The 25,832-nt window shown below is 39.3% G+C and overlaps 3 protein-coding genes across 8 annotated transcripts in view; 1 reads left to right on the top strand and 2 right to left on the bottom strand.

Moving 5' to 3' along the window:
* L2HGDH (L-2-hydroxyglutarate dehydrogenase) overlaps positions 1–8,952 on the bottom strand; it is a 52,424-nt gene extending 43,472 nt beyond the window's left edge. For 2 of the 3 annotated variants that reach the window (XM_082845381.1, XM_082845380.1), the window contains exons 1-3: positions 8,753–8,952; positions 2,187–2,302; positions 1,355–1,506 (exon numbers count right to left, since the gene is read on the bottom strand). In XM_082845381.1, the coding sequence (XP_082701507.1) occupies positions 1,355–1,506; positions 2,187–2,302; positions 8,753–8,892 (408 nt within the window). In that variant the 5' untranslated portion in view covers positions 8,893–8,952. The remainder of the gene's footprint in view (positions 1–1,354; positions 1,507–2,186; positions 2,303–8,752) is intronic. The other variant, XM_082845382.1, reaches the window with a different exon arrangement.
* A 114-nt stretch (positions 8,953–9,066) lies between these two features.
* Positions 9,067–19,115, top strand: DMAC2L (distal membrane arm assembly component 2 like). 4 transcript variants are annotated; one of them, XM_082845457.1, is made up of 6 exons: positions 9,113–9,126; positions 12,259–12,318; positions 14,840–14,951; positions 16,253–16,461; positions 17,053–17,224; positions 18,987–19,115. In XM_082845457.1, the coding sequence occupies exons 3-6, from the start codon at positions 14,845–14,847 to the stop codon at positions 19,099–19,101; spliced, it is 603 nt and encodes a 200-aa protein (XP_082701583.1). In that variant the 5' UTR covers positions 9,113–9,126; positions 12,259–12,318; positions 14,840–14,844; the 3' UTR covers positions 19,102–19,115. The 4 variants fall into 4 exon arrangements, with proteins under 4 accessions (XP_082701584.1, XP_082701582.1, XP_082701583.1 ...); XM_082845458.1 differs by lacking the exon at positions 12,259–12,318 and having other exon boundaries at positions 9,067–9,126; positions 17,056–17,224; XM_082845456.1 differs by lacking the exon at positions 12,259–12,318 and having other exon boundaries at positions 9,067–9,126.
* Positions 19,116–19,236: 121 nt separating this feature from the next.
* The window catches only part of CDKL1 (cyclin dependent kinase like 1), a 63,238-nt gene continuing 56,642 nt past the window's right edge, over positions 19,237–25,832 (bottom strand). Inside the window, exons 8-9 of the mRNA XM_082845446.1 lie at positions 24,761–24,916; positions 19,237–22,346 (exon numbers count right to left, since the gene is read on the bottom strand). Coding sequence (XP_082701572.1) covers positions 22,239–22,346; positions 24,761–24,916 — 264 coding nt within the window. The 3' untranslated portion in view covers positions 19,237–22,238. The remainder of the gene's footprint in view (positions 22,347–24,760; positions 24,917–25,832) is intronic.

The raw sequence follows: 25,832 nt of genomic DNA, 5'->3' as shown, positions 1-25,832 counted from the left end.
ACCTGCTATAAATTTAAGAACAAACTTTTGTTAAAGTTTAAAAAAATGAAATCATACAGTGGTTCATCTTCTCTTTAGTTCTTCTCATTCGGCCATTTCTACCTTAGCTGTGAGGTCAGAGTAAACCCAGCCCAGAATCCTGCCGAAGTCTGTTCTTCAGTCTTTGTTCTAGCTCCAATTCTATAACACTCAGAATTAAACCAACTCATTTGGGGGAAAAAAACTACCACAGATCTAAACATCAGAGCTAAGGCTTTGACATTAGAAGAAAATGTAGGAGCACTTTTTCATGATCTAAAGTTAGGCAATGATTTCTTAGATATGATACTAAAAGTATAAGCAATAAAAGAAAAGAAAAGATAAACTAGACTTGATCAAAATTGAAAGTTTCTGTGCTTCAAAGGATACCATCAAGAAGTAAAAAAGAAAATCTACAGAATGGGAGAAAATATTTAGTAATATTTAAAATACGATCATTACAATTGCTATTATTTTATTTAAAAATATATATATATTTTAATATTTTAGTAGTATTTTAGTAAATATCTTATAGCTGATAAGGGATATTTATATATCCAGAATATAGAAATAACACATACAAATCAACAATAAAAAGACAAAGAACTCAATTTTAAAATGAGCAAAAGATTTGAATAGATATTTCTCCAAAGAAGATAAATGAATGGCCAATAAGTATATGAAAAGATGCTTAACATCATTAATTACTATGTTTAATTACATAAAAACCACAATGATATAGCACTTCACATCCTCTAGGATAGCTAAAATGAAAGAGACAATAACAGGTGTTCATGAGGATGTGAGGATATTGGAATCCTCATTAACTGCTGATGGGGATGTAAAATAGTACAGCACTTTGGAAAACAGTTTCACACTTCCTCAAAATGTTAAACATGTAGTTACCATATGACCCAGCAACTCCACTCATAGGTATATACCTGACAGAAATGAAAACATAGGTCCATACAAAAACTTGTACATATATGTCCACAGCAGCATTATTCATAGTAGCCAAAAAATGGAAACAACCCAAATGTCCATCAACTGATAACTGGATAAACAAAATGTGGTCTACCAATACAATGGAGTGTAAGGAGGAATGAAGTACTGATTCATGCCACAAGATGAACGAACCTTGAAAACACCATGCCAAGTGAAAGAAGCCAATCACAAAAGACAACATATTGTATGATCCCATTTATATGAAACATCTAGATTTTGCAAATTACATGAATACAGAGAAAGAAAAGCCAGGCATTTTTTAAATCAACATTTAAGATTACTAAGTAAATGCTATTTATAAATAAGTCAAGGCCCTAGTAAAATGCCATACCTTGCCACATTGCTTGTAGGAAATTCCCTTTTGGTTACAGTACTCATAGATGAGGGCTGCGCCTTGTACACATAACTTAGCTTTCAGAGATTCAGGTTTATAATAAATTCCACTATGTATGACACCACTGTTATGTCCAGTCTGATGAATAGCTATGGAACAAGAGAAACAGGTTAAGAGAAACTACATGACTCATTCAAAACTTAAGAAGTGGGGGAATACACTTACAGTGGAAGCTATTAGAGACCGCTATTTAAAATTCTGTCTGAGTTTGTTCTTATAGTCAGAGCACTTCTAGCCTCCCGTAGCAGCCAGCCATGGTGTCTGTGTCACATCCCTCCAGCCCATCTCTGACTTCCGCTACAACTTTGGTGCACAAACCGCCCCCCTCACCACAAGAAAACGGCTTCAAGGGTCCACTACAGCTCTCTGCCTTCTGCTCCAGGGCCTTTTCTAATATTTGGGGGCACAGGGACTCAACACCCTATGGACAATCCTCAACCAAAGGGACAGAAGCTGATGGATAAATGAGCACAATCCTGGGAAACATTAGGTAGCTCCTCGAGGGCTCAGTGGAATTAAGCTCACAGCTGCAACCTAGATAACGCACCCTCACAAGGTTTTTGCTCCTTCCCTGTTTACTCTCCCCACCTCCTCACTCCTGCCTCCTCGAATAACCTTGAAAAAAATCACCTACACCCAAATCCTAGTCCTAGAGTCTGCTTTCTAAAGAATCCAAACTGGGACACTAACATCGACATTCAGCATGAAAGATGTAGAACTGACAAAATGAGCAGGTGCTCAGGTTAAGCAACACTGAGAACATACATACCTAAATCTTTCTCCTTTTCCAGAACACCAATGGAAAGAGCTGGATGTCGCAGGATGAGTGCTCTGGCAGAGGCAAGCCCCACAATTCCGCCACCAATAATGACTACATCAAATGAGCTTTAAGAGAAAGCCACCTTTAAAGTAATGCATGTTTACAATAGACTTTATCAAACTTGACAGTTTCATCATCAACTGACAAAGTATTAATTAGTAATCATTAAAATCAAATGTTTATTGGGCTTTGTGACATTTGGCTTTATACTAACGAAGAAACCTTTAAAAGTCACATGCATGTATAATCAGCTACAGCCAGCAGGCAGAGTGGCTAGTTGCCCAAGCTGCTCTAAGTCTCTATAATACTCTGCCCAACCTGGCTACATCAGTGGTTACTCTGTTAACTATCACACTCTCTCCTCTACCATCTATTCATTAAAAATTCAGGTGCAATATTCTTGAGGATAAGTTAACAATAAGTCTTTAACACCTAGTGTACAAAAATTTATAATTTTTTTATTCTGCTGAGAAGGAAACAGTCAGTGAGAACATCAAACTTAAGGAAATAAGTGGTCCAGAAACGGGCTCAGAACCAGTTTTAGCCATAACTCTGATTATATAATCATTTAAAAAATTAGAAAGGGTATGTATAGTCTATCTAAATCTAAAATGAGAAGCTTAAAAGATTACCACTAGCATTGATCTCGTGGTCAACAAATCTAGGTTTTACAGGAACGTGGCCTATCTTGCTTCTTCACCCCATTTATTTTTTTTCACCCCCTCCTGCATTATATTATTTCGATCTAAATCTTAAACATCATCTGTAAATATTTCAATATGTTATTTCTAAAATGGCTCTTTAAAAACACACACACAGGGCTTCCCTGGTGGTGCAGTGGTTGAGAGTCCACTCTGCCGATGCGGGGGACATGGGTTCGTGCCCCGGTCCAGGAAGATCCCACATGCCACAGAGCAGCTGGGCCCGTGAGCCATGGCCGCTGAGCCTGTGTGTCCGGAGCCTGTGCTCCGCAACGGGAGAGGCCACAACAGTGAGAGGCCCGCATAACGCAAAAAAAACAAACAAACAAAAACCACACACAATGTCATTATTCTAACCAAAAAATTCAGTTTTTAAATATCATCAAATATTCACAATAAAACTTTTAGAAGAAAACATAGGAGAAAATCTTTGGTATTTAGGGCTACTTGAAGAGTTCACACCAAAACCATGACCCATAAAAGAAAAAAAAATGATAAACTGGACTTCATCACAATTAAAAACTTTTGCTCTGCAAAAGACTCTGTTAAGAGGATAAGAAGATAATGAACAAACTGGGAGAAAACACTTGCAAACCATATATCTTACAAAGGACACATTTCTCAAATATATATTAAGAACTCTAAAAATAAACAACTCAAGACTTCCCTGGTGGCTCAGTGGTTAAGAATCCACCTACTAATGCAGGGGATATGGGTTCGAGCCCTGGTCCGGGAAGATCCCACATGCTGCAGAGCAACTAAAGCTGTGCACCACAACTACTGAGCCTGCGCTCTAGAGCCCACGAGCCACAACTACTGAGCCCGCGTGCGACAACTACTGAAGCCCGCGTGCCTAGAGCCCGTGCTCTGCAACAAGAGAAGCCACCGCAATGAGAAGCCCGCGCACCACAATGAGGAGTAGCCCCTGCTCTCTGCAACTAGAGAACGCCCGCACACAGCAATGAAGACCCAACGCAGCCATAAATAAATAAATAAATAAATTTATTAAAACAAACAAGTCATTTAGAGAATAGGCAAAAGATATGAACAAACATTTCATCAAAGAGGACAGATATATAGATGGCAAATAAGTACATGAAAATATGTTCAATACCTTTAGTCATTAGGAAAATGCAAACTAAAACTACAATGAGACATCACTACACCCCTATCAGAATGGTTTTTTTTTTTTTTAAAAAATGATAACAACAAACGCTGGTGAGGATGAGAGGAACTGGATCAACTCACACGTTACCGGTAGGAATGTAAAATAGTACAGCCACTCTGGAAAAACAGTATGGCAGTTTCTTAAAAAACTAAACATGTGCTTACTACATGTCTTAGCAACTGCACTCTTTGGCATTTATCCCAGAGAAATGAAAACTTACGTTCCTACAAAAATCTGTACATAAGTGTTCATAGCAGCTTTATTCATAATAGCCAAAAACTGAAACAGCCCAGATACCATTCAACTGGGGAGTGGTTAAACAAACTGCAATACATCCATATCATAGACTGCTACTCAACAATTAAATGGAACCCACTATCAACACAGGCAACACCTTAGATAGATCGCAAGGACATTATGCTGCATGAAAAAAGCCAATCTAAAGGGTTACATACTGTGTGATTCCACTTATATAACATTTTCAAACTGACAAAATTATAGAGCTGAAAAATAGATTCGTGGTTGCCAAAGGTTAGAAAGGGTGGAGAAATGGGATGTGAATATAAAGGGGTAGGTAACACAATCTCTGTACTGATGGAACATTTCTGTTTCTTAATTGTGGTGGCAGTTACACAAATTAGCACATGCGGTTAAATTGCATAGTAACACACACAAAAATGAGTGCATGTAACAGCAAAGGAAATCATAAACAAAATGAAAAGACAATCCACAGAATGGGAGAAAATATTTGTAAATGATGCAACCAACAAGGGATTAGTCTCCAAAATTTACAAACAGCTCATGTGACTGAATATCAAAAAAACAAACAACTCAATCAAAAATTGGGCAGAAGAGCTAAATAGACATTTCTCCAAAGGAGACATACAGATGGCCAACAGGCACAAGAAAAGATGCTCAACATCGCTAATTATTAGAGAAATGCAAATCAAAACTACAATGAGATATCACCTCACACCAGTCAGAATGGCCCTCATCAAAAAATCTACAAACAGTAACTGCTGGAGAGGGTGTGAAGAAAAGGGAACCTTCTTGCACTGTTCGTGGGAATATAATTTGGTACAGCCACTATGGAGAACAGTGTAGAGGTTCCTTGAAAAACTAAAATAGAACTACCATATGACCCAGCAAGCCCACTACTGGACATGTATCTGGAGGAAAATATGGTTCAAAAGAATACATGCACCCCAATGTTCATTGCAGCGCTGTTTACAATAGCGAGACATGGAAGCAACCTAAATGTCCATCGACAGATGAATGTATAAAGATGTGGTACATATATAAAATGAAATACTACTCAGCCATTAAGAAGAATGAAATAATGTCATCTGCAGCAACATGGATGGACCTGGAGAATATTATACTAAGTGAAGTAAATCAGACAGAGAAAGACAAATATCATATGATATTGCTTATATACAGAATCTAAAAAAAATGATACAAATGAACTTATTTACAAAGCAGAAACAGACTCACAGACTTAGAGAACAAACTTATGGTTACCAAGGGGCAGGGTCGGGGGAGGGAGGGAGTTTGGAATTGACATGTACGCACCGCTACATTTAAAACAGATAACCAACAAGGACCTTCTGTATAGCACCGGGAACATTGCTTAATATTCTATAATAAGCTAAATGGGAAAAGAATTTGAAAAAGAATAGATACATGTATATGTATAACTGAATCACTTTGCTGTACACCTGAAACCAACACAACATTGTTAATCAACTATGCTCCAATATAAAATATAAATTTAAAAAAACATGAATTCACTTGAAATCAGATTTCTAAATTGTGACACTGAAATCAAGAAGTCAATGGAGCATTATTTTCAAGGAGAAAAAAAGGACTTCTAACCTAGAGTTAAACTATCTCTTTTATTTTTTTTTAAATTTATTATTTAGTTGTTTTTATTTTTGGCTGTCTTAGGTCTTCGTTGCCACACACGGGCCTTCTCTAGTTGCGTTGAGCGGGGGCTACCCTTTGTTGCGGTGTGCGGGCTTCTCATTGTTGTGGCTTCTCTTGTTGTGCAGCACGGGTTCTAGGCGTGTGGGCTTCAGTAGTTGTGGCACATGGGCTTAGCTGCTCCACGGCATGTGGGATCTTCCGTGCCAGGGCTCAAACCCATGTCCCCTGCATTGGCAGGTGGATTCTTAACCACTGCACCACCAGGGAAGCCCAAACTATCCCATTTAAATATGAGGATTCAATAAAGATATTCTTGGGTAAACAAGGCTACAGGAACTTTAACATGCAAGAGACACTCCTAAAAATACTCCTGGACCAAAAATTAATAAGTTAACAACTCAAGAAGTTAAATATAATAAAGAAAAACAAACATATATAAACATGTATATATAATATATAAAACATATATATAACAAAATATAATAAAGAAGAAAAATCTTTTATTTGAAAAGATTTATAATGTAGACAAACCTCTGGCAAGAGTAATGGGGGAAAAAGTGAGATGACACAAATAAATAAAACAGAATAATAAAGAAAACATAAGTAAAGACACAACAAGGATCTTAAACATAATCAAAGAGTATCATGGAGATCTATATGCTAATAAATTTGATAACATAGATGAAACGGGGTGGGGGACTCCTCGGGCAAAATTACTGAGGCATAAAGAAATAGAAATTTTGAATCAATCACTATAAATTAAAATAGTCATCAAAAGCTTTCTACCTAAACACACACACACATACATTTTACCAAACTTTCAAGGAACGGATAATCTCTATCATCAAAGATATTCCAGAAAAATTTAAAGGGTTGAGAACTCCCTAACTCATTTTATGAAGTACATATGAACCAGGTTCCAAAACTGGATAAGAAGTACAAAGAAGCATCTTCTATACCAGTAAGATCCAACTGAAAGGATAATATAAAATAAGATACTATTTACAATACCAACAAAGCAATAAGGGAATCAAAGAATTAACCTAAGAAAAAAGAACTTCACAGAGAAAAATTTTCAACTCTATTAAATAACAAATGAGGGACTTCCCTGGTGGCGCAGCGGTTAATAATCCACCTGCCAATGCAGGGGACACGGGTTCCAGCCCTGGTCCAGGAAGATCCCACATGCCGCGGAGCAACTAAGCCCGTGGGCCTAGAGCCCGTGCTCCGCAACAAAGAGTAGCTCCTGCTCTCCGCACCTAGAGAAAGTCCCTGCGCAGCAATGAAGACCCAATGCAGCCAAAAACTCAACAAATAAATAAACTTTAAGTAACAAATGAGTATGCATAAATGAAAAGATATGCCAAATTCATGGATGGGAAAACTCAAAATTATAAAGAAGTAAATCTCCCCCAAATCTATCTACCTAATTTCAATAATATTTTCAAAATCATATTTTAAGATACTAAATGTTATATAGAATAAAGGTCTATAAGTAGTAAAGCAATTAAAAAAAACAAACAAGTGCAAAACTTCTAAAACTGATGAAAATCTGAATAAGGCCGGTGGATTGTGCTAATGTCAATTTCCTGGTTTGATACTGTTATTACAGTTATGTAAGGTGTTGCTGGGGTAAACTGGGTGAAGAAGGGTACATGAGAGCTCTCTGTTCTTTTGCAACTTCCTATGGATCTATAATCATTTCAAAATAAAAAGTATAAAAAGAAAAAATAAAAAGTATAAACAAAACCTTCACTAACCTTACCTTTCTTCCCTTAAAAAAAGGTTCCCAAAAGAGCTGTCTACAAACCCCCACGATGAATCACAAAGCCTATCCCATCCCCCTCCAATCCACTAATACACAGCAGCCAGAATCAACTTCAGAAACATCAACATTTAATCACTTCTTTAAAACCCTTTAAAAGCCTCCCAGCGCTTTTAGAATAAAATTTCACGTGTATTTAAAACAAAAACTGTGCTGTGATGTAGCCCCTCTCCGATGTCATTCCACACCATCTCTGCTCCGCTAAGCTCTAGTCACACTCATCTTGCCCACATTCTAGTTCCCAAAACAGCCAAGACCTTTCCAGCTTTGAAACCTTCGCATAAACCATTCCCTCTACAGAGAGCAGAGAAAAACAGTAGTGGCGAATGTGGTCTCCAAACTTCAAATCACAGGGCGCTGAATTTTGCAGGGTTTAATTAGCAACTAACTGAGCTGCTTCTCACAGGGGCAACTCTATGCAGCATGCGTGTGCCAGGAACTGATTGATATAAGACTGCTTTTAGATCTTCCAAGTAACATCAGGAAGGCCAGCGAATAAACAGCATATTTGATTGCTTACAGTGCGTTAGGTCCTCTAAACCTCAAAACGACCACTTAACGCGAGAGACTAGGATCCTATTCACAACTGAGCTTTTAAGGAGCTTAACTAACCCGCCCAGAGTTGAATAGGAAGTGTTGGGGTGGTATTCAGAGCCAGAACTGTTCTTGACCTCAACTCAACACTGCCTTTCTTATTCTTTTCCTCTCGCCCACAAACCTACAGATGATCCAAGCAGGTAGCTCCTGGCACCATAGGTTGGAGCCCGGGATTCACAGGATCCCGACCCTCTCCCACGCCGAGGACAGGGAAGTAGCGCAGGGGCAGAGGTCCAGCACGAGGCACCTCTGAGAGAAGCAGCGCAGACCGCGGGGGGTCGGGCCAGCGGCTACTCACCTGGTGCTGGCTCTGCGGCCACCTTGGCACAACAGCCAGGGCTTCCCCGGCGCGGGCGCGCACGCCGCGGAGAAGCCCCCGGGAAACCCCCCGCGGGCCAGCCCGCAGACACTGCCTAGGTAACGTAGCGCTGGCACCATCGCCTGCGCCTCCTCCCCTGCCTCAAGCCCCAGGAGCCGGCCCTTGCGCCCTACTCTGCCCAGGTCCAGGCGCTCTCTAGCCCCGCCCCCAGGCAGAGGCCAATGAGGGGCGCTCTTTCGCCCCACGTGAGAGCAGCCGCCAGTGGCCAATGGACTCGCGCGGCGGAGGGCGAAGGGCAAGCCGGCGCCGCCGTAGACGCTGGGGACGCTAGCTCGCTCCCTCCTTTTGACGCTGTGAGTAGAGGAGCTAGGCCCCGGGTGGGGCGGGTCTAGGGTGGTGGTTAGCCTCTGCCCTTTCCCTTCTCCCATCGCTAGGCTGACTGAAAATCTGGCCCACCGAGTCGGGCGTCCTCGATCTTCACCGCCGAGCGGACTCGGGGCCGCAGAAGAAAGTCGGGATGATTATGGTGAAAACTGTCGTTTGGGCAAGCCCAGCGGCCTCCCTTCCTCCCGCCAGGCCCCGCCCCTCTCGACCCCGCCCCGCGTCACTCGAGGCTCCGCCCCTCTCAACCCCGCCCCCCTCAGCCCCGCCCCGCGTCACTCGAGGCTCCTTTCAGGGCACCGCGATCTCCAACCCGGCTCCCACCCAGTGGAGTGGCCACTGGAGGGGCGCTTGCTGTCCAGCCCTAGCCCTCTCCGGACGGAGGCTCTGTCATGGCAACGCCTGATAGCCTGCAGTCTTCTGGACTTCCATATATGTGGCTCCTGACGTGCCATTCATTCATTTATTGGTCCTGTAAATATTGAGCACCTAAATGAACCAGACGTCTCGGTCTCTGACATCATTTAGCAATCTATTTCCTTTTTTAAAAAATCCTGGACCGAGATATACTTTTAAATATGCTGTGCGGGCCCTGGGAACAGCGACTCACCTGTGCAGGTCACTTCACCCCTGTTTATCTGTAAAATGAGGCAAGTGGACCATGTAATGTATGAAAAACCTGTGTTAAATTAGGTGATCCTTTATCACCATGCCTAACTAACATTTATCACCATGTTTAACATTTGTTCTCTCTGCTTGATGGAAGTTTTTTAATTTTTAGGGTCAGGACAGCTGAACAAAGATAGAATCATTTAACTTTATTGCTGGAAGGACTTATTCTTGCCTGTGTGAATTTGGCTCCAGTTATTAGTCGGGTAGCTTGGGGAAGTCACTTCACCTCTTTGCCTCAGACCCTTCTCTGTGAACTAGGAGTAATAGCAGGATCTCCTTCATGTGGATTACACGAGATAAGGCTCATCAGATGTTAGCACAGTAAAGTGCTCGATAAAATGATGGCTTTTATTATGTTTATATTGGTTTTATCACCTGGACAGTTGTACATATTTTCTTTATTTGCGAAAATAATGTGGAATGTTGCCTGCTTGTTCATCACAAATGAAAAAAATAAGAAATGGTTATCTTTTTAGTTCAACTTTTTAGTTTTAAGCTAATCGTAGATTCCCATGCAGTTGTAAGAAACAGTAGAGATCCTGTGTACCCTTTACCCAGTCTTCCCCAATGGTAACATCTTGTAAAAGAATAGAACAATAACTCAACCAGGAAATTGACATTGACACACCCCATGGATCTTATTGAGATAACCGCAGTTTTACCTTTGTGCATGTATTTAGGTCTGTATAGTTTTTATCACATGTGTAGGTTTTGTTTTGTTTTGTTTGGCCGCGCCGTCGGGCTTTTGGGATCTTAGTGCCCCGACCAGGGATTGAACCCCAGCCCTTGTCAGTGAGAGCTCAGAGTCCTAACCACTGGACCACCAGGGAATTCCCCATATGTAGATTCTTGTATCCACCACAGGCAAGCTACAGCACAGTTCCGTCATCACCAGGATCCCTCGGTTGTCCTTTTATAACTACACTTCGTTCCTGCAGGGCACCCTCTTCCCCGTTCTAGTCTCCCTTTCTAAAATTTTGTCATGCCAAGAATGTTACATAAGCAGAATGATACAGTATGTAATTTTCTGGAATTGACTTTTTCACTCAGCATAATCCCTTGAGATCCATCCAAATTGTTGCATGTATTGATAGTTCATTCTAATCGCTGAGAAGTATTTCATGGTATGGATGTACCACAGCATGTTTAACCATTCACCCATTGAAGGACATCTGAGTTACTTTTAGTTTTTAGCTATTTCAAATAAAGCTGCTATGAAAATTAGTGTACAGCTTTTTGTGCGAGCCTGTTTTTGTTTTTCTGGGATAAATGCCTAAGAGTCCAATTTCTGGGTCATATGATAAGCACATGTTTACTTTTGTAAGAAACTGCCAAAGTGTTTTCCAGAGTGGCTGCACCATTTTACATTCCCACCAGCAATGTTGAGTGATCCAGTTCAGTTCCTCTTCAGTGTCACCAACTTTTGGTACTATCACTATTTTTTATTTTAACCGTTGCATGGGATGTAGTTGACTTGTTACTAGGTTGAGTACAGAATTATACAGTTCTAGGGTCTGTGGTCAGGCTTTCATGGGTCAGCCCAGAATAGTGACTTTTTTACTACTCTGTGATTTTGAGCACGTGCTTCTTAGTTTGGCAAAGTGAAAGAACTCAAAATACACATGCTCTTTTTGTAAAATTTTCTCTGCTTACCTTCTCCCCTAGGCTTGACTGTACATTAATTTGTTTCATTTAGATAATCTCACATCAAGAGCTCACCTTACATTCATTCACCCTGTAATGTCTTTGGCTAGAGACATTTGTGTTCTAGCCACCACCCTCCTCAGCTAAGAATTCGTGTTCATCTTCCATCTAGGTCAGAACCTATGTGAAATTAGTTCAATGAGTGTCAAGCAATATTAGCCTAAGAGTGGCTTTTGGAAACTTTGCTTCTCATTCCTAAGCAATTGCTCTGCTGTTCTATTTCACTAGACTCTAGACACCTCAGGAATAAGAATTGGCATCAATAATGGATGAATTTGCAGTGAAGTGGGGTTATAATTTGGGGAGTAAAAACGCCCCAGTTCTGACACCACCCACCCCTCTCTTCACACTTTTACTGCCCTCAAGAACGAGTTGGCTAGTTCAGTCTTTTTGACCACTAAAATAGCCAACGTTTTGAATAGCCCACCTAAGTAATTATGTCTCATATGTAAAAAAAGAACTTCCAATTTTTTAAAAAAAGTGTTTATATGCAAATTGGGGGACTCTCCATATCCAATTTTGAGTCACACATTAGAGGTCTGGTCTTCTCTAAGTCGTGAACATATAGCAACTTTTAGAAACATCTGTTACAAACTTATGGCTCTAAGCTGTGTTATGATAGTAAGAAGAATTTTAAAAATAATTTTAATTCCTAAATTATTTATCACAGCGGTAATTTAGTAGTGGTTATTTTTTAACTTGCATTTCACTTGTTTAATTTATTAAAGCTAAATTCATCAACTCACCACCAGAGGTCTCCTCTTTCCCTCTAGAAAGCATTCTCAGAGGTAGCTGCTTGAATTCATCTGAAATTTCTAATATCAATTAACAAAGTAGCAGTTGAGAATGCAAAAACCTACCAATTAGTTTTTTTAATTTCTTGCTAAATAAAAACTTAATTTTCATGTTTAAATTATTTTAAATATAATATCTAATATTTTTAGAGATCATAAGCTGAAGTAAATTTGGTTTAATCTTTCCCTTAAGCAGGAATACAAGGTGGGCCAAAATGAATCAAGTGAAAGTACTTCAATTTTCACAAACCTCTCTAATTTACCCACTTAATGAGTTTCCTTGGTTTCTGCATGAAAATGTATCACCCATTGAAGATTATTAATTGCCAAATATTTATTAAACTTGCATTAGGGAATGGTGCTGTGCTAGGTGCTAAGAAAAATGGAAATGAGTAATATGTGATTCTTGCTCTTTCTTTTGCCCTTCATACTTTTCTTTTTTCTGCCTAACTGGAAACTCTTAATCATCCTTTGAGACCCATCTCAGAAGACACCTCTAGTATGAAGCCTATCCCTCACTCCCTTCTCTAAGCTCTCACAGAACTTGTCCATACCTCCATTAAGACATCGTGTTGCATGTTATTCATTTGTTTATATGTCATCTATACATATATGGTATATATACTACACATTCTATGAGGACAGGAACCATGTTTTTCTCGGTCTCTCTCCTGTGTTGTTTTGTTTTGCTTCTGTCTTGCCATTGAATCTCTTGCACTAAGTATAGCAGACATTCAATATTTATTGCATGAATGAATGCATGGATGGAGATGGCATTTGAGTAAGGTCTTGAGGTTGGGGAAGATTTCCATAGGATTCTGGGGGGCGGGGAGGGATGGTAAATGGAGGGAACAGCCTGAGTTGAAGCTGGAAAGCCCAGATTTGTAAACAAGGTTGGCAGCCAAAGCAGTTACTGAGATGGGCACAGGTGGAGAGAGATTTAACCAAAAGCTGGAAAGGGCTGAGAATGTGGGAGGAAGTAGCAGGGGGAGAAGTTTGCAGTTATGAAGGCAGAGTGATGATGGAGAAGGGATAAAGAGGCTAGTAGATGGCCCCAGGGTTCTGTCCTCAGACCTCAGCTCTCTTTGTTTTACAACCCAACATCCTTGGGCACTTCCTCAGCTCTAAGGTAGTTCCCACTCAGGCCTCTTTCTAGTCCTCTTCTTTTTCCTGAGTTCTAGAACCATGCAATGACTGAGGAAAGAGCCCTGGACTAATAAGAGAGAAAACTAGGTTCCAGTTTCAGCACTGCTAACAATTAACCATGAAACATTGGACAGGTCCCTTTAAACACATGCGTTTATTAATACCCCACCTTGTTCCAGAAAGGATTTAGGGTGTCAGCAAGTTACTTATTATCAGGGCTTAAGTTTCCTCATCTCTAAATGACCCTCAATCTTGATGCTGCTGTCTAATATTCCTGAAGCATAGTTCTAACCATGCCAGTGCTCTGTGCTAAAATCTCAATGATTCCTAGCGACCTGCAGAAGACAAACTTTCTGGCTGATCATGGGAGACCCTTCCCGATGTGACTGTGTACATTGTCTCCCTCCTCTTCTCATAACCCCCATGTGCTGAGCCAACTGAACTACAACATGCCTTAAAGGTTCCTGCCTCAGCTTATCACCTGACCTACATTTTCCTGGCATCTTTGTCTATTGAAATCCTTGTCTTTAACTCTTCTGAGGTCTTTTCCAGGTTCTATCATTTATTTTAACTACCTGGTAACTTGTTTTAGCTCACTCCACCCTGCATTAAATTGTCAGCTCTTCAAAGGCAGAGACCATGTCTCATTTATCTTTGTTTTCTCCCCACCTGGCACACTATCAGAGAAACTTGAATTGAGATAAATCAGGTTGAGACCCAATTCCAAAATCGCCTTCTCAACTCATAGTTATGGGTTTTTACAGCTGGAAATCATCTGAGCAAATCATCTCATTTTACAAATGAGAAAACCAAGGGTCAGAGAGGTGAAGTTACTTGCCCAGTCTTTCCCAGCTGCCCTGTACAGCTCTTGCTTTGCACTGTTCTGGGGACACTACTTGCAGCCTTGTGGTAGGAAGATCTGTCTCCACGACTCCTCTCCTTTTCTGGACGTAAGTGTCTTAACCTTGACACATTGCTCCTTAGGTGATTTTAGTTTGTCATTTTGGTACTGGAAATGTAGATTGGGACTGGAGCTGGTTTCAGTAAATTTGTAGATGCACTGCCTGCATGGACACCAGGTGGCACCACTGCAGGCTGACTCCAATTGAGGAGTGAACAAGTAGAAAGAACAATGTCCAAGCTGGAAGGAACCATAGAGAGACCATTCAATTCAGCCTCTCATTTTTGCAGCAAAAGAAACCAAAAACCAGACAGGAGTAACTTGCTTAATAACTACTGAGTGGCAAGTGAGTCATCAGCTTTATCAGCACAAGAGCACTGACTCTGAAGTTGTAAAGTCAGTTGCCGTATGTATGGGACTCTGATTGCCAGCGGATGATCTAATATGAATACTGTTTTATGTGTCTAGATCAAATGATGCTGTTTGGAAAAATTTCCCAGCAGTTCTGTGGCTTAAAGAAACTCCCAAGGTCACGTGACTCCCGATACTTCTGGGGCTGGCTGAATGCAGTGTTTAATAAGTAAGTTTAACTAAAGTGAAGAAACGTGGGAATTGTTACAGCTTGATGAGTTCCCAGTAGCTAATTTGGTTATTTCTTGTGTTTCAAACGTTTTTCGTGTCGTGCGTGCAGTACGATCCTAACTTTCTTTTAAAGCAAATAAAACATACAAGCACTGAATAAAGATCAGAAAAATAGATTACAGAATATTAACTGTCTGGGTTACAGGACTTAAGTGATTCTTATTCATCCTTTCAATGCCTTTCAAGTTTTCTGAAATGAACATTTATTACTTTTGTAATCAGAAAAGCTCAGTAAATGTAATTTTAGAATATTTTATTCTATGGCTTCTTAAGGGATGTAGTTAACCTTTTGAATACTATCAAGGGAAATCAAGGTTTTAAAAAGTTGGTTGGGGGACTTCCCTGGTGGTGCAGTGGTTAAGAATCTGCCTGCTAATGAAGGGGACACGGGTTCGAGCCCTGGTCCGGGAAGATCCCACATGCCACGGAGCAGCTAAGCCCGTGTGCCACAACGACTGAGCCTGTGTTCTAAAGCCCGCAAGCCACAACTACTGAGCCCACATGCCACAACTACTGAAGCCCACACACCCAGAGCCTGTGCTCCGCAACAAAGAGAAGCCACCTCAATGAGAAGCCTGCACACCACAATGAAGAGTAGCCCCCGCTCGCTGCAACTAGAGAAAGCCTGCATACAGCAACGAAGACCCAACGAAGCCAAAAATAAATATATAAATAAATTTATTTTAAAAAATAAAATAAAATAAAAAGTTGGTGGCATGCTTAGAAACATCATTTTGAAACTGACAAAACTAACCTCCTTGTTGCTTAATATAGCATTAATACCACTAACTAGAGAAAAAGGCATATGTTAAAATTAATGACTATCACTTAATGACATTAATTTGAGCAAAGGTTCAAAATTATTCCCTTTTTAATCTTTTGTCATTAATAAAAATGATAACCAAGTGTAGTCATTCATTCAAAACATAGATACTGAGTACCTCCTGGTGTGAAGCTATTGTGCTACATACGAATCAATGAAGACTCAATGTCTGCCTGATAAACTCACATAAGAATAACATGCCTTGACAGAGTTCACTTGGAAACAAAAACAAAAGCAAAAAAGGTAGCAGGTAGAGCCATCGAATGTTTTCTTTACATGGATTTCACTAATATATTATCTCCCTCCTCATCATGTGAAGTGAAAAGTGGTTGCTATTCTGTATTTACTTTGGTGAACATAGTTAAGAAGCTAGTGACTATAGTAAAAGCTACCGGCTTTTGTTCTCTTGCCAACAGAGTGGATCACGAACGCATCCGGGATGTTGGCCCTGACAGGGCAGCGTCCGAGTGGCTGCTGCGCTGTGGGGCTCTGGTGCGCTACCACGGCCAGGAGAGGTGGCAGAAGGACTACAACCACCTCCCAACAGGCCCTCTGGACAAATACAAGATTCAGGCAATTGATGCCACTGATTCTTGTATCATGAGCATTGGATTTGATCACATGGGTAACTCCCCTATCATTTGTTATGGGAAATGCAGGTGATTTGCAGTGACGTTTGGTTGCAGTTGACTCACTATTATAGTCATAGGTGTGTCCTTTTTGCCTTTTTCAGTCCAATCCAGCTTGTTTCTTCCTGCATATGATATTTATTTTTAAATTAAATAGAGGTTACAAATACCTTCCTCTCCTTTCTCCCTGCACTAAGCTTGTCTCTACATGCCTTTATTCTGTGCTTTATTGACTTAAAATTCAAGGCCTTGTTTGTCAAATTTTCTTTGTCAAACTTCTGTCATTGAGAAACGCTCACGAATGTAGAAATAATTATATCCACACAGCTTCTGCTTGTGTGGGCATTTCTTTTCTCCAGTGCATTGGGCATCTGACTGCAGAATGGCCCTGTCCATCAGCACAACCTGTATAGTGAATACCTTGTATGGTTAATAGGGTGACTAATCGTTACTGTTTTCCTGGGGCTAAGAGGTTTCCTAGGACTTAGGACTTTCAATCCTAAAACTAGAACAATTCTGGGCAAACTAGGATAGTTGATCATCTTAATGGTAAAGCAGGTTCTTAAACTGTACTTTTTTTCCCCCAGAAGGCCTACAGCATGTTGAAAAAATAAGGCTATGCAAGTGTCACTATATTGAGGATGACTGCTTGGAGAGACTTAGTCAACTTGAAAATTTACAAAAAAGCATGTTGGAAATGGAAATAATTTCATGTGGGAATGTCACAGACAAAGGTATCATTGCTTTGCATCATTTAAGGTAGGTGGTCAGTGCCAAAATGGAAACTTGATAATGTTAAGGTGAATAATCGGAATTTAAAACAGTTGAGAGGTGGTCTCTTTTTTTTAATTCTGAAAAATATAATTTATGAAAATGACTTAACTGTCAGCTATAATATTTTAAAAGTTTAAATCATCACCCTTAATATGTTATGGTTGTATTGCATTTTTTAGGGAGCATCTTTTTAAAAAATTGACCTACATAAAGCACCTAGCAGGGTTCCTATTACAGAAAGCTTTCAATAAGCACTAGCTATTATACTTCCTCCCCATCTTTTAATTTCCCCTATGTTCTGCCAGTAACCTCAGCACCACAGAAGTCTGAGAAATCTTAAACATTAGAAGCAAAAGTACTAGATTGTTTATCTCTTACATTAGTTGAGGCTTTAAAGCTTCACCTTTTAATACACACTTGGTTCCTTTAAGAACTTTCCCAATTTCTTTTCCTTCCTAGGTTAAGATTCATATTTTTAAAATTCAATTTACCTAAACTAAGAACAAAAACATGAAACCGTTCACCCATTTCTCCCACTCCCCACCCTGTGCCTTTGGCATCCACCAATCTGTTCTATGTATCTATGAGCTTGCTTATTTATTTATTTTTAGCTTCCACATATAAGACATCATACAATATTTGTTTTTCTCTGACTTATTTCACTAAGCATAATGCCCTCAAGGTCCATCCAAGTTGTTGCCAATGCAGAATTTCATTTTTTTATGGCTGAATACTACATCATTGTATACATATACCACATTTTCTTTACCTAATCCATCAATGGACGCTTAGGTTGTTTCTGTATCTTGACTATTGTAAATAATGCTGCAATGAACATGGGGGTACAGATACCTTTTCGAGTTAGTGTTTTTGTTTTCTTCAGGTAAATACTGAAAAGTAGAATTGGTAGTTGTTTTTAATTTTTTGAGGAACCTCCATGCTGTTTTACATATGACTGCACCAATTTACAGTCCCACCAACAGTGCACAAGGGCTCCCTTTTCTCTACATCCTCACCAACACTTATTTCTAGTCTTTTTGATAATGGCCATTCTAACAACAGTGTGAGGTGATATCTCATAGTGGTTTTGATTTGCATTTCCCTGATAATGATGTAGAGTATCTTTTCATGTACCTGTTCTCCATCTGTATGTCTTCTTTGGAAAAATGTCTATTCAGATATTTTGCCCATTTTAAAAATTGGATTGTTTGGGGGTTTTCCTATTGAATCGTATGAGTTCTTTATACATTTTGGATGTTAGTTCCTTATCAGATATATGATTTGCAAATATTTTCTCCCATTCAGTAGGTTGCCTTTACATTTTGTTGATGGTTTCCTTTGCTGTATATAAGATTTTCAATCTGATGTAGTCCCACTTGTTTATTTTTGCTTTAGTTGTGTTTGCTTTTAGTCAGATGCAAAAAATCATCACCATGAGTGATGTCATATTTTATATTTAACATACAAAGGAGTTCTATGCCATAATATACATAAAATATTTGGAAGAATTCAGCAGCATTATTGATGTAATTCAGAACAACTAAACTGTCCAAGGTCTGGCTTAGTGCCTAGCATGAATTTCATTTAAAGTAGTACTCTAAGACTACCATTCTAAAAGTCATTTTGAAAGTGTAGGATGATATGAACACATTCTGTGTGTAGCTTTTTTAAGTCAATAAAGCAAGTTTATTTTTAATGCTATGAGTAAAGGCCAAATTAAATTAACTTTAAAAAATTTCTCTTCCAGAAACCTCAAGTATTTGTTTTTAAGTGATCTTCCTGGCATAAAAGAAAAAGAAAAAATTGTCCAAGTCTTTAAAACATCACTGCCTTCTCTGGAACTAAAATTAGACTTGAAGTAAAATAGTAATATTCAGTAAGTGTCTTATTTCAATATAAAGTATCATGTGCAATTGTTGATCCTAAACAGCAACAAATATTACATAAACATCAACAGAACTATAAGAATGTTATACCACAACATTCTAGCAGAGTCCATCATGTAGAAAATAAACATTCAGATGTGATTCACTAAAGTTACTAAGTTAGAAGTGAGAATTTAGGTACATTAAATCATTTTAAGAAAAATGCAAACCAGGTACCATTTTAATTCTTATATATTCCTTATTTTATATCAATCCTATATAAATATCTCCTGATGTAGATACTTAAGAGTTCTTTAAAATGGTTTAAATGTACAACACAGATATTCTTTATTTTTAACAGTAATTTGTTACATTTTACTTTAAAGTTTTTGAAGCATGTTACTATAAATATACAATTATGAAAAACTGAAAGCTAAATTTCAGATTCACTGATGGAGTCAATTATGCAAAGTAGTCAGAGGTTGCTGGGGCATTCATATTGCTTCCCAGGATTTGCATGCATTTGTCATGATCCTGCATTCCTGTGCTCTTTATACCATACATCCTTTCTCTGAATGAACAGTTTCTGGCTAATTTGTCTATTTTGTAGGCTTAGTCTAGTGTCTTATTAAAACTAGACATAAATACCTGGCTGGATTTAAATAGCTTTGCTGATTGCAATAGAACAGAGGAAACAATGATGAAGGCCAGCAGAGCTATACTTACTTTCTGCTTAAATTAAAAAACTGCTTCAAACAGAAAAATTTAACATGTCAGTTAGAAACTAATTTGTATTCCCTCATATATGTTGGATAGTACTTCCCATGAGCTCAAGGGACATCATAAGAAGTATAAGCACTAAATTCACTTTACATCTAGAAAGCAGTGATAAAGAATATCATAAATAGGTATAAACAGATCTTTATTTTTATTTGCTTCAAATGGTCCTGATTCTATTATTGTTGGTTATATGCCAACTTGTTTGTGGATTTCTGTATGTTTGGTTTGAATATTAATCTGTTGAATATAACCTTGACTGGAGTTAATTTTAAAATAAACACTTTCTGTGATGCAGCATTAAAGTAGAAAAATGAATTTTACTTGTGTTAGGAACCAGCTTATGTAGATAGCACATACCATAAATGATGTACTGTTTACTAACATAATTGCCACTGTCATTTTAAAAATCAGAAAATAGTAAATAAAAAAATGATAAGGATGTAGAACAGTCTCATGTGAAACAGTGGTGATTCCATGCTGAAGAAAAGATCACAGATATGGTTAAATTAAGTATAAGCATATATTTAATAGAACTCATTAGACACAAATGACCACTTCTATCTCAGCCTTGTTTGATTACTATGTGATGAAGCAACTGATTGACCACAGGTTAGTCTGGAGCTACTTTTCTACTCTGAATGGTATTCCTTAAAACTACTGGATAAATTAGGGAGTTATAGTCATCTGCCTCGTCAGGTACACAGTTGGGGGTAAGGAAAAAAAGAAAAACACAAAATGTAAACTATTAGCAGAAGCTGGATGTCCTTCTTTGTCATTTGAATCAAGTCTACATAACAAGAATTAGATTATACTGTGACTAGTATTTAACCCACTATCAGCTCTATGCAAGAAGCTACATACATTAGGAAGCCTCAGGATATCACTAAACTGGCTGGGGTAGCCAAAATTATTGAACAGATGCCAGAATTTGGTGGATTACTTAACAGTAAGTGAATAAGGTCAAATGCTCTCATGAAGAAAATTAACATAGCAGTAAACTGAGAATGCAGAAGAAAGGTTTTGAAGATACAGTAAAATACATCTTCAAAAACCATGGCTGAGGACTGCTAGGAAATAGCAGCACATCAATCAAAAATGGGGTTGAGCAATAAGCAGCAGACATCAGCTTCATATTGCCCTTGTGTCCAGGGGACAAGGATGAAAAAGCTTTTTGAATAGGAGCAATAGGCCAAATCAAAGCTAGTTATATGTTGTCATTTTAAGTATCACTGTACAAAGCTAGGAATTCTCAATAATATCATTTTGGTCTATTTTCTTATTAGTTAACTTTTAGTTGTTAGGTTGGTATATACACACACATATATATGTGTGAGCACTATAGATATACACACACACACAGTAAAAAGATATTTCAGGGAAAACATCAGCTTATAACCTTATGTCTTTTATGACCCAAGTAAAAGCTCATAAGCAGTTTCTTCCAAAACCCAGATCACTATAGTCCTGCCAGTATCTCTGTCTCCAAGTCTGAGGCTGAGCTGGAGAGAATGAAGTACTAATTACTTTCAGGCTGGCAGGCCCAGTTCCTGTGAAGCCTGTGGATCTTGTTCTACCCCTGGGTCAGCTGCCAAGCTTCATGCCATTGTTTGCAAGGGGAATTGGGTGAACAAGTGTAGATGGATTATAGTAAATCCATCTTGCCTGCAAAAATGACTAAGATGCATCCTTCACTAAAGGTAAAGACCAAAGTATATGTAAGAAATGTCTACAAACATATCATTAAATATATAAGCATGTAAATTATAGTCTTTTATGATAATCCATATGATTTTAAATATTTTAAACATCTCATATATTCAAAAAAGTTTCAATATATAAAAATCAAGAGCTAGAGCAAGCAGGAAATGGAATTTTAAACATTTTGGTTTCAAGAACCTTAACTCTCCTTAAATACGATGAGAAAATCTGAAAAGGCAGGAGATAGAACTCAAAGCAACAGAGATCCAAGGAAACATATATGGGCATTCTGTAATCCGTTTTTTCACTTGTTGCGTATGGTGCAATTGAAGCATAAATTTTTTTTATCTCTAATTTTGCTGGAGGTATGGGCGAGTGCAGTAGATAGTTTACATTCTGTCCATAAGCTCAGCTACTTAGATACAACAAAAATAAAAGTGAAAATCCAAAGAAGTTTTTCCTTTCTGTTCTGGACACCATCGTCAAGCATGGAACACTGCCTCTGGAATTTCCCTTCACGTCTTGCCAAGTGGCCTCCCCCAGTTAGTTATGTTTTCTCCTGATGTTTTTTTCAACATTGTGATTGCTTTCAATCAAATATATGTTTTATTCAAATTAATGATCAATTCTTTTTTTGTTATCCATCTCCAAGCTCTTTAAATGTTTGGAAAACGGTAGTTAAGTTTCTTGGTGTTATAGCAGTACTTCTTGTTATCCAAAGCTGGGAGGACGCTGCTGCTAGTCAGCTGAGGTAGGTACTGCAACTGAAAATATGAAACACAGAATTACGTTCAATGCCGTACACTTTTTTCATTATTGCTAACACATCCAAAAGAGGTAAACAAACAACTTTTCCAGCACAGAAATACTTTTTCTGCACAGAATCCAGGATCTGAGAAAGGACAAAATGTTTAAATTTGGTCTCTGCTCAGGGGTGGAATTGAAGGATGTGGAGCTCACCCCCTCCCATAAATTTGGTCTCTGCTTTTTCTTTTCAATATTTATTTTCTATTATAAAGCAAAACATGCACATTAAAGGCAATTTAGAGAATATGAAAAAGAAGGGAAAATCTACATGTTAACATTACTGGGAAAAAGCATAGATTCATGGGGGTTAAGAGCTTGCTGGGACCTTAGGGATCATTTAAGCCAGTATCTGTCTTGTAGTGAAGAAAACTGATGTCTGGAGCACTCAGGTGATTTGCCCACCTACTACCTTAGTTAAAAAGGCAAAACTGCTCCTTTCATGCTGCCAGAAAATGTTTGAATTTATCGTCAATGTCAAATGAAAGTAAGGGAACACATTTTTTTTTGTACAGTACTATATGGCCTTAGGTATCTGAAAAACAAGTACTTTTAACTCAAACAATTGGGACCTACAAGCAACACACAAATTAGTTGGGTTCCCCTAGTCTTTCAAGTAAAAATATTTCCATCAAGACCCTCTTTTTTTTTTTTTAATTGGTGCCTATTTCAGTAGCATTTATGGGCAGGTGGCTCATCCTGAGGTTCTAGTCACAACTCTGCTACAAGTCTCACTTTCTGCCATTGACAATCCACTTTAAGTTTTTTTTTTTTTTTTGGCTGCGTTGGGTCTGTTGCTGCGTGCGGGCTTTCTCTAGTTGCGGTGAGCGGGGGCTACTCTTCGTGGTGGTGCCCGGGCTTCTCATTGCTGTGGCTTCTCTTGTCACGGAGCATGGGCTCTAGGCGCATGGGCTTCAGTAGTTGTGGCACAGGGGCTCAGTAGTTGTGGTGCACAGGCTCTAGAGCACAGGCTCAGTTGTTGCGCATGGGCTTAGTTGCTCTGAGGCATGTGGGATCTTCCCGGACCAGCGCTCTAACCCATGTCCCCTGCATTGGCAGGCAGATTCTTAACCGCTGAGCCACCAGGGAAGTCCCACTTTTTTTTTTTTTTTTTTTTTTCGGTACGCGAGCCTCTCACCGCTGTGGCCTCTCCCGTTGCGGAGCACAGGCTCCAGACGTGCAGGCTCAGCGGCCATGGCTCACGGGCCCAGCCGCTCCACGGCACGTGCGATCCTCCTGGACCTGGGCACGAACCCGTGTCCCCTGCATCGGCAGGCGGACTCTCAACCACTGTGCCACCAGGGAAGCCCTAAGTCCCACTTTTTAAAGTTTTAATTCCAGTTTCTTTAAAAGAAGGGATGAGGTTTTCTAAAATCCCCTGTAATTCAAGGATTCTAAGATTCTTGAACACAAAGAAACAGCAAGATAAGGGGTAACTCTGAGGGGAAAGTCTATTTCCAGTCTGTTTTGCATTAAAAGCATTCTTAATTTCATAACTCTGGTCTTTTAGGGCCCTGGGTTTCATGCTGTCCCTATTCATAATGGACTGTCCACCCTCTTCTCTCCTCCAAACCTCACAAACACCACCCAGGTGCGACTCAGCATACTGGGCAGAGGAGGCTGCAAAGGGAAAGACTAAGACAAGATAATCTATAGCTTAAGGGGTACCTGAGCAGATCCGGAAGCAACCAGGAGCGGCCAGCTCATCTTAACTGTGGTTCCAACTACAGTCCATCCTAAATTATTACAGCTTTTGGCTTATGACAAGACACTTAATGTAAGGCCATTCTGCCACTTTACACCAGTCACAATTCTCCACAGGCTCCCAGTGTGCAGCTTGGATGCTGTGATCTGGTTAAATGCACTGTTCTGCTGCTCCCACTGAAAGCACTCATCACCACATTTACACTAGCCAACTCTGATGATTAATGGATCAGGGAGGAAAACAGTTCCTTTTTTAGATAAACCTGGAATGTCAATCAATACTGAAGGTAAACATGATGACAGAGAGCTAACCGGGATAAATTTGATTTCGTTTTCCAAAGCATAAGAAGCATAAGACGCTTCTTGTCCCTGGTGGGATCTGTGCTCATGCACACCAAAAGCCCTGGCCCCTGGCTGGCAGCAGGGAGCTGCTGGGCAAGGTCACCTTTAGGATTCTGGGAGAAGGGCCCTTAGCAGGCAGATGTCTTTGGGACCCTGGTTGGTAGATCTTGTGACCTGTGTGTCCTCATGCAGGGATAAAGGTGCTGGAGCTGCAAGCCACAATTGCCATCTCAAGTATAGATTGAGACTCTCCGCACCAGGTGGAAGGTATGAGCTCATTTGAAATTACGACCTTGGATGCTTCTGTAAAGCAGTGCCCCATCTTTACCCGCGGCAGGTGCTTTCGGCTCTGTCTTAGGGTCTTCCCTGTTGATTTCTCATGCTCTTTTGCCAAATCCCCTATTTCTCTGATGCTGTCAAAATACGGATGCCCCAACAGCTGCTCACATGTCAGTCTCTCGGCAGGATTCATGTGGAGACAGCCCTGAAAGAACAGAAAATACCCTCTCCTTACTTCTTTAAAATTGCATTAACTTATTGAAGTCATTTTTTTCTTCTTTGAAAGATTAAACTCTTCAGCTGGGAACAAAAGGGGGGAAAACTTTCGTTCCTTCCACAATCATTCATGGGTAACCACATAATGAATTAATAAATAGTTTCTAGGAATAGTAACAAAAAAAATCATTTTCTCCACCTTGTTCTGTTCCTGAGGCATTTGGCGCTCTGCCCTGAGGGAGTAGGATACGATTTTTGAGTTCACCTCAGTGTCTCACCAGAATAATCCACCTAACCCATTTGGTTCCTTGCCTGTACTTAGTAAAAACTAGTTTTTTATTTAAAAAATCACACATGGTAAAAATAAAATTTATACAGCATGTAGCAGAGTCTCTTCAGCACTCTAGTTCTTCCATTCTCCCTTCTAAAATCAGTTATTTTAAGTATATTCTTCCAGAAATAGTCCATGCATTACAAGTATCTATGTGTATGTAAGGAAGGAGAGGCATAATATACATCTCTTTATGTTACATCATTCTTAACTATTTGCTTTGCCAGTAAATAGGCCAGAGGGCTCATACTTGGATAGATTAAATCTCACAATTACATACCCCAAGGAACTGTCTCATTTTTTAAAATTATAAATGCATCAGTAAATGTTTTAAATACTTTTTGAAATGGGTGGGACATTGTCTGTAACTTGCAAACATTTTAATTGGTACCTCATTTTACATAAGGGCTATTATATTTCTGAAAATGTGTATATAAATCAAGTTTTAAAATCAAAACCTATTTCCAATATACTAGGGAGTTGGCTATTTAAAAGAATCCTATGGCTAAACATTTTTTTGAAGAAAAGGATCCTTTTGTAAAACAAACCACCCCAATCTTAAATTTCTATTTTG

Source organism: Leucopleurus acutus (genome assembly GCF_964270905.1).
Source record: "Leucopleurus acutus genome assembly, chromosome: 1".
Classification (NCBI taxonomy): domain Eukaryota; kingdom Metazoa; phylum Chordata; class Mammalia; order Artiodactyla; family Delphinidae; genus Leucopleurus; species Leucopleurus acutus.
This window is presented reverse-complemented; position numbering and strand designations above follow the sequence as displayed.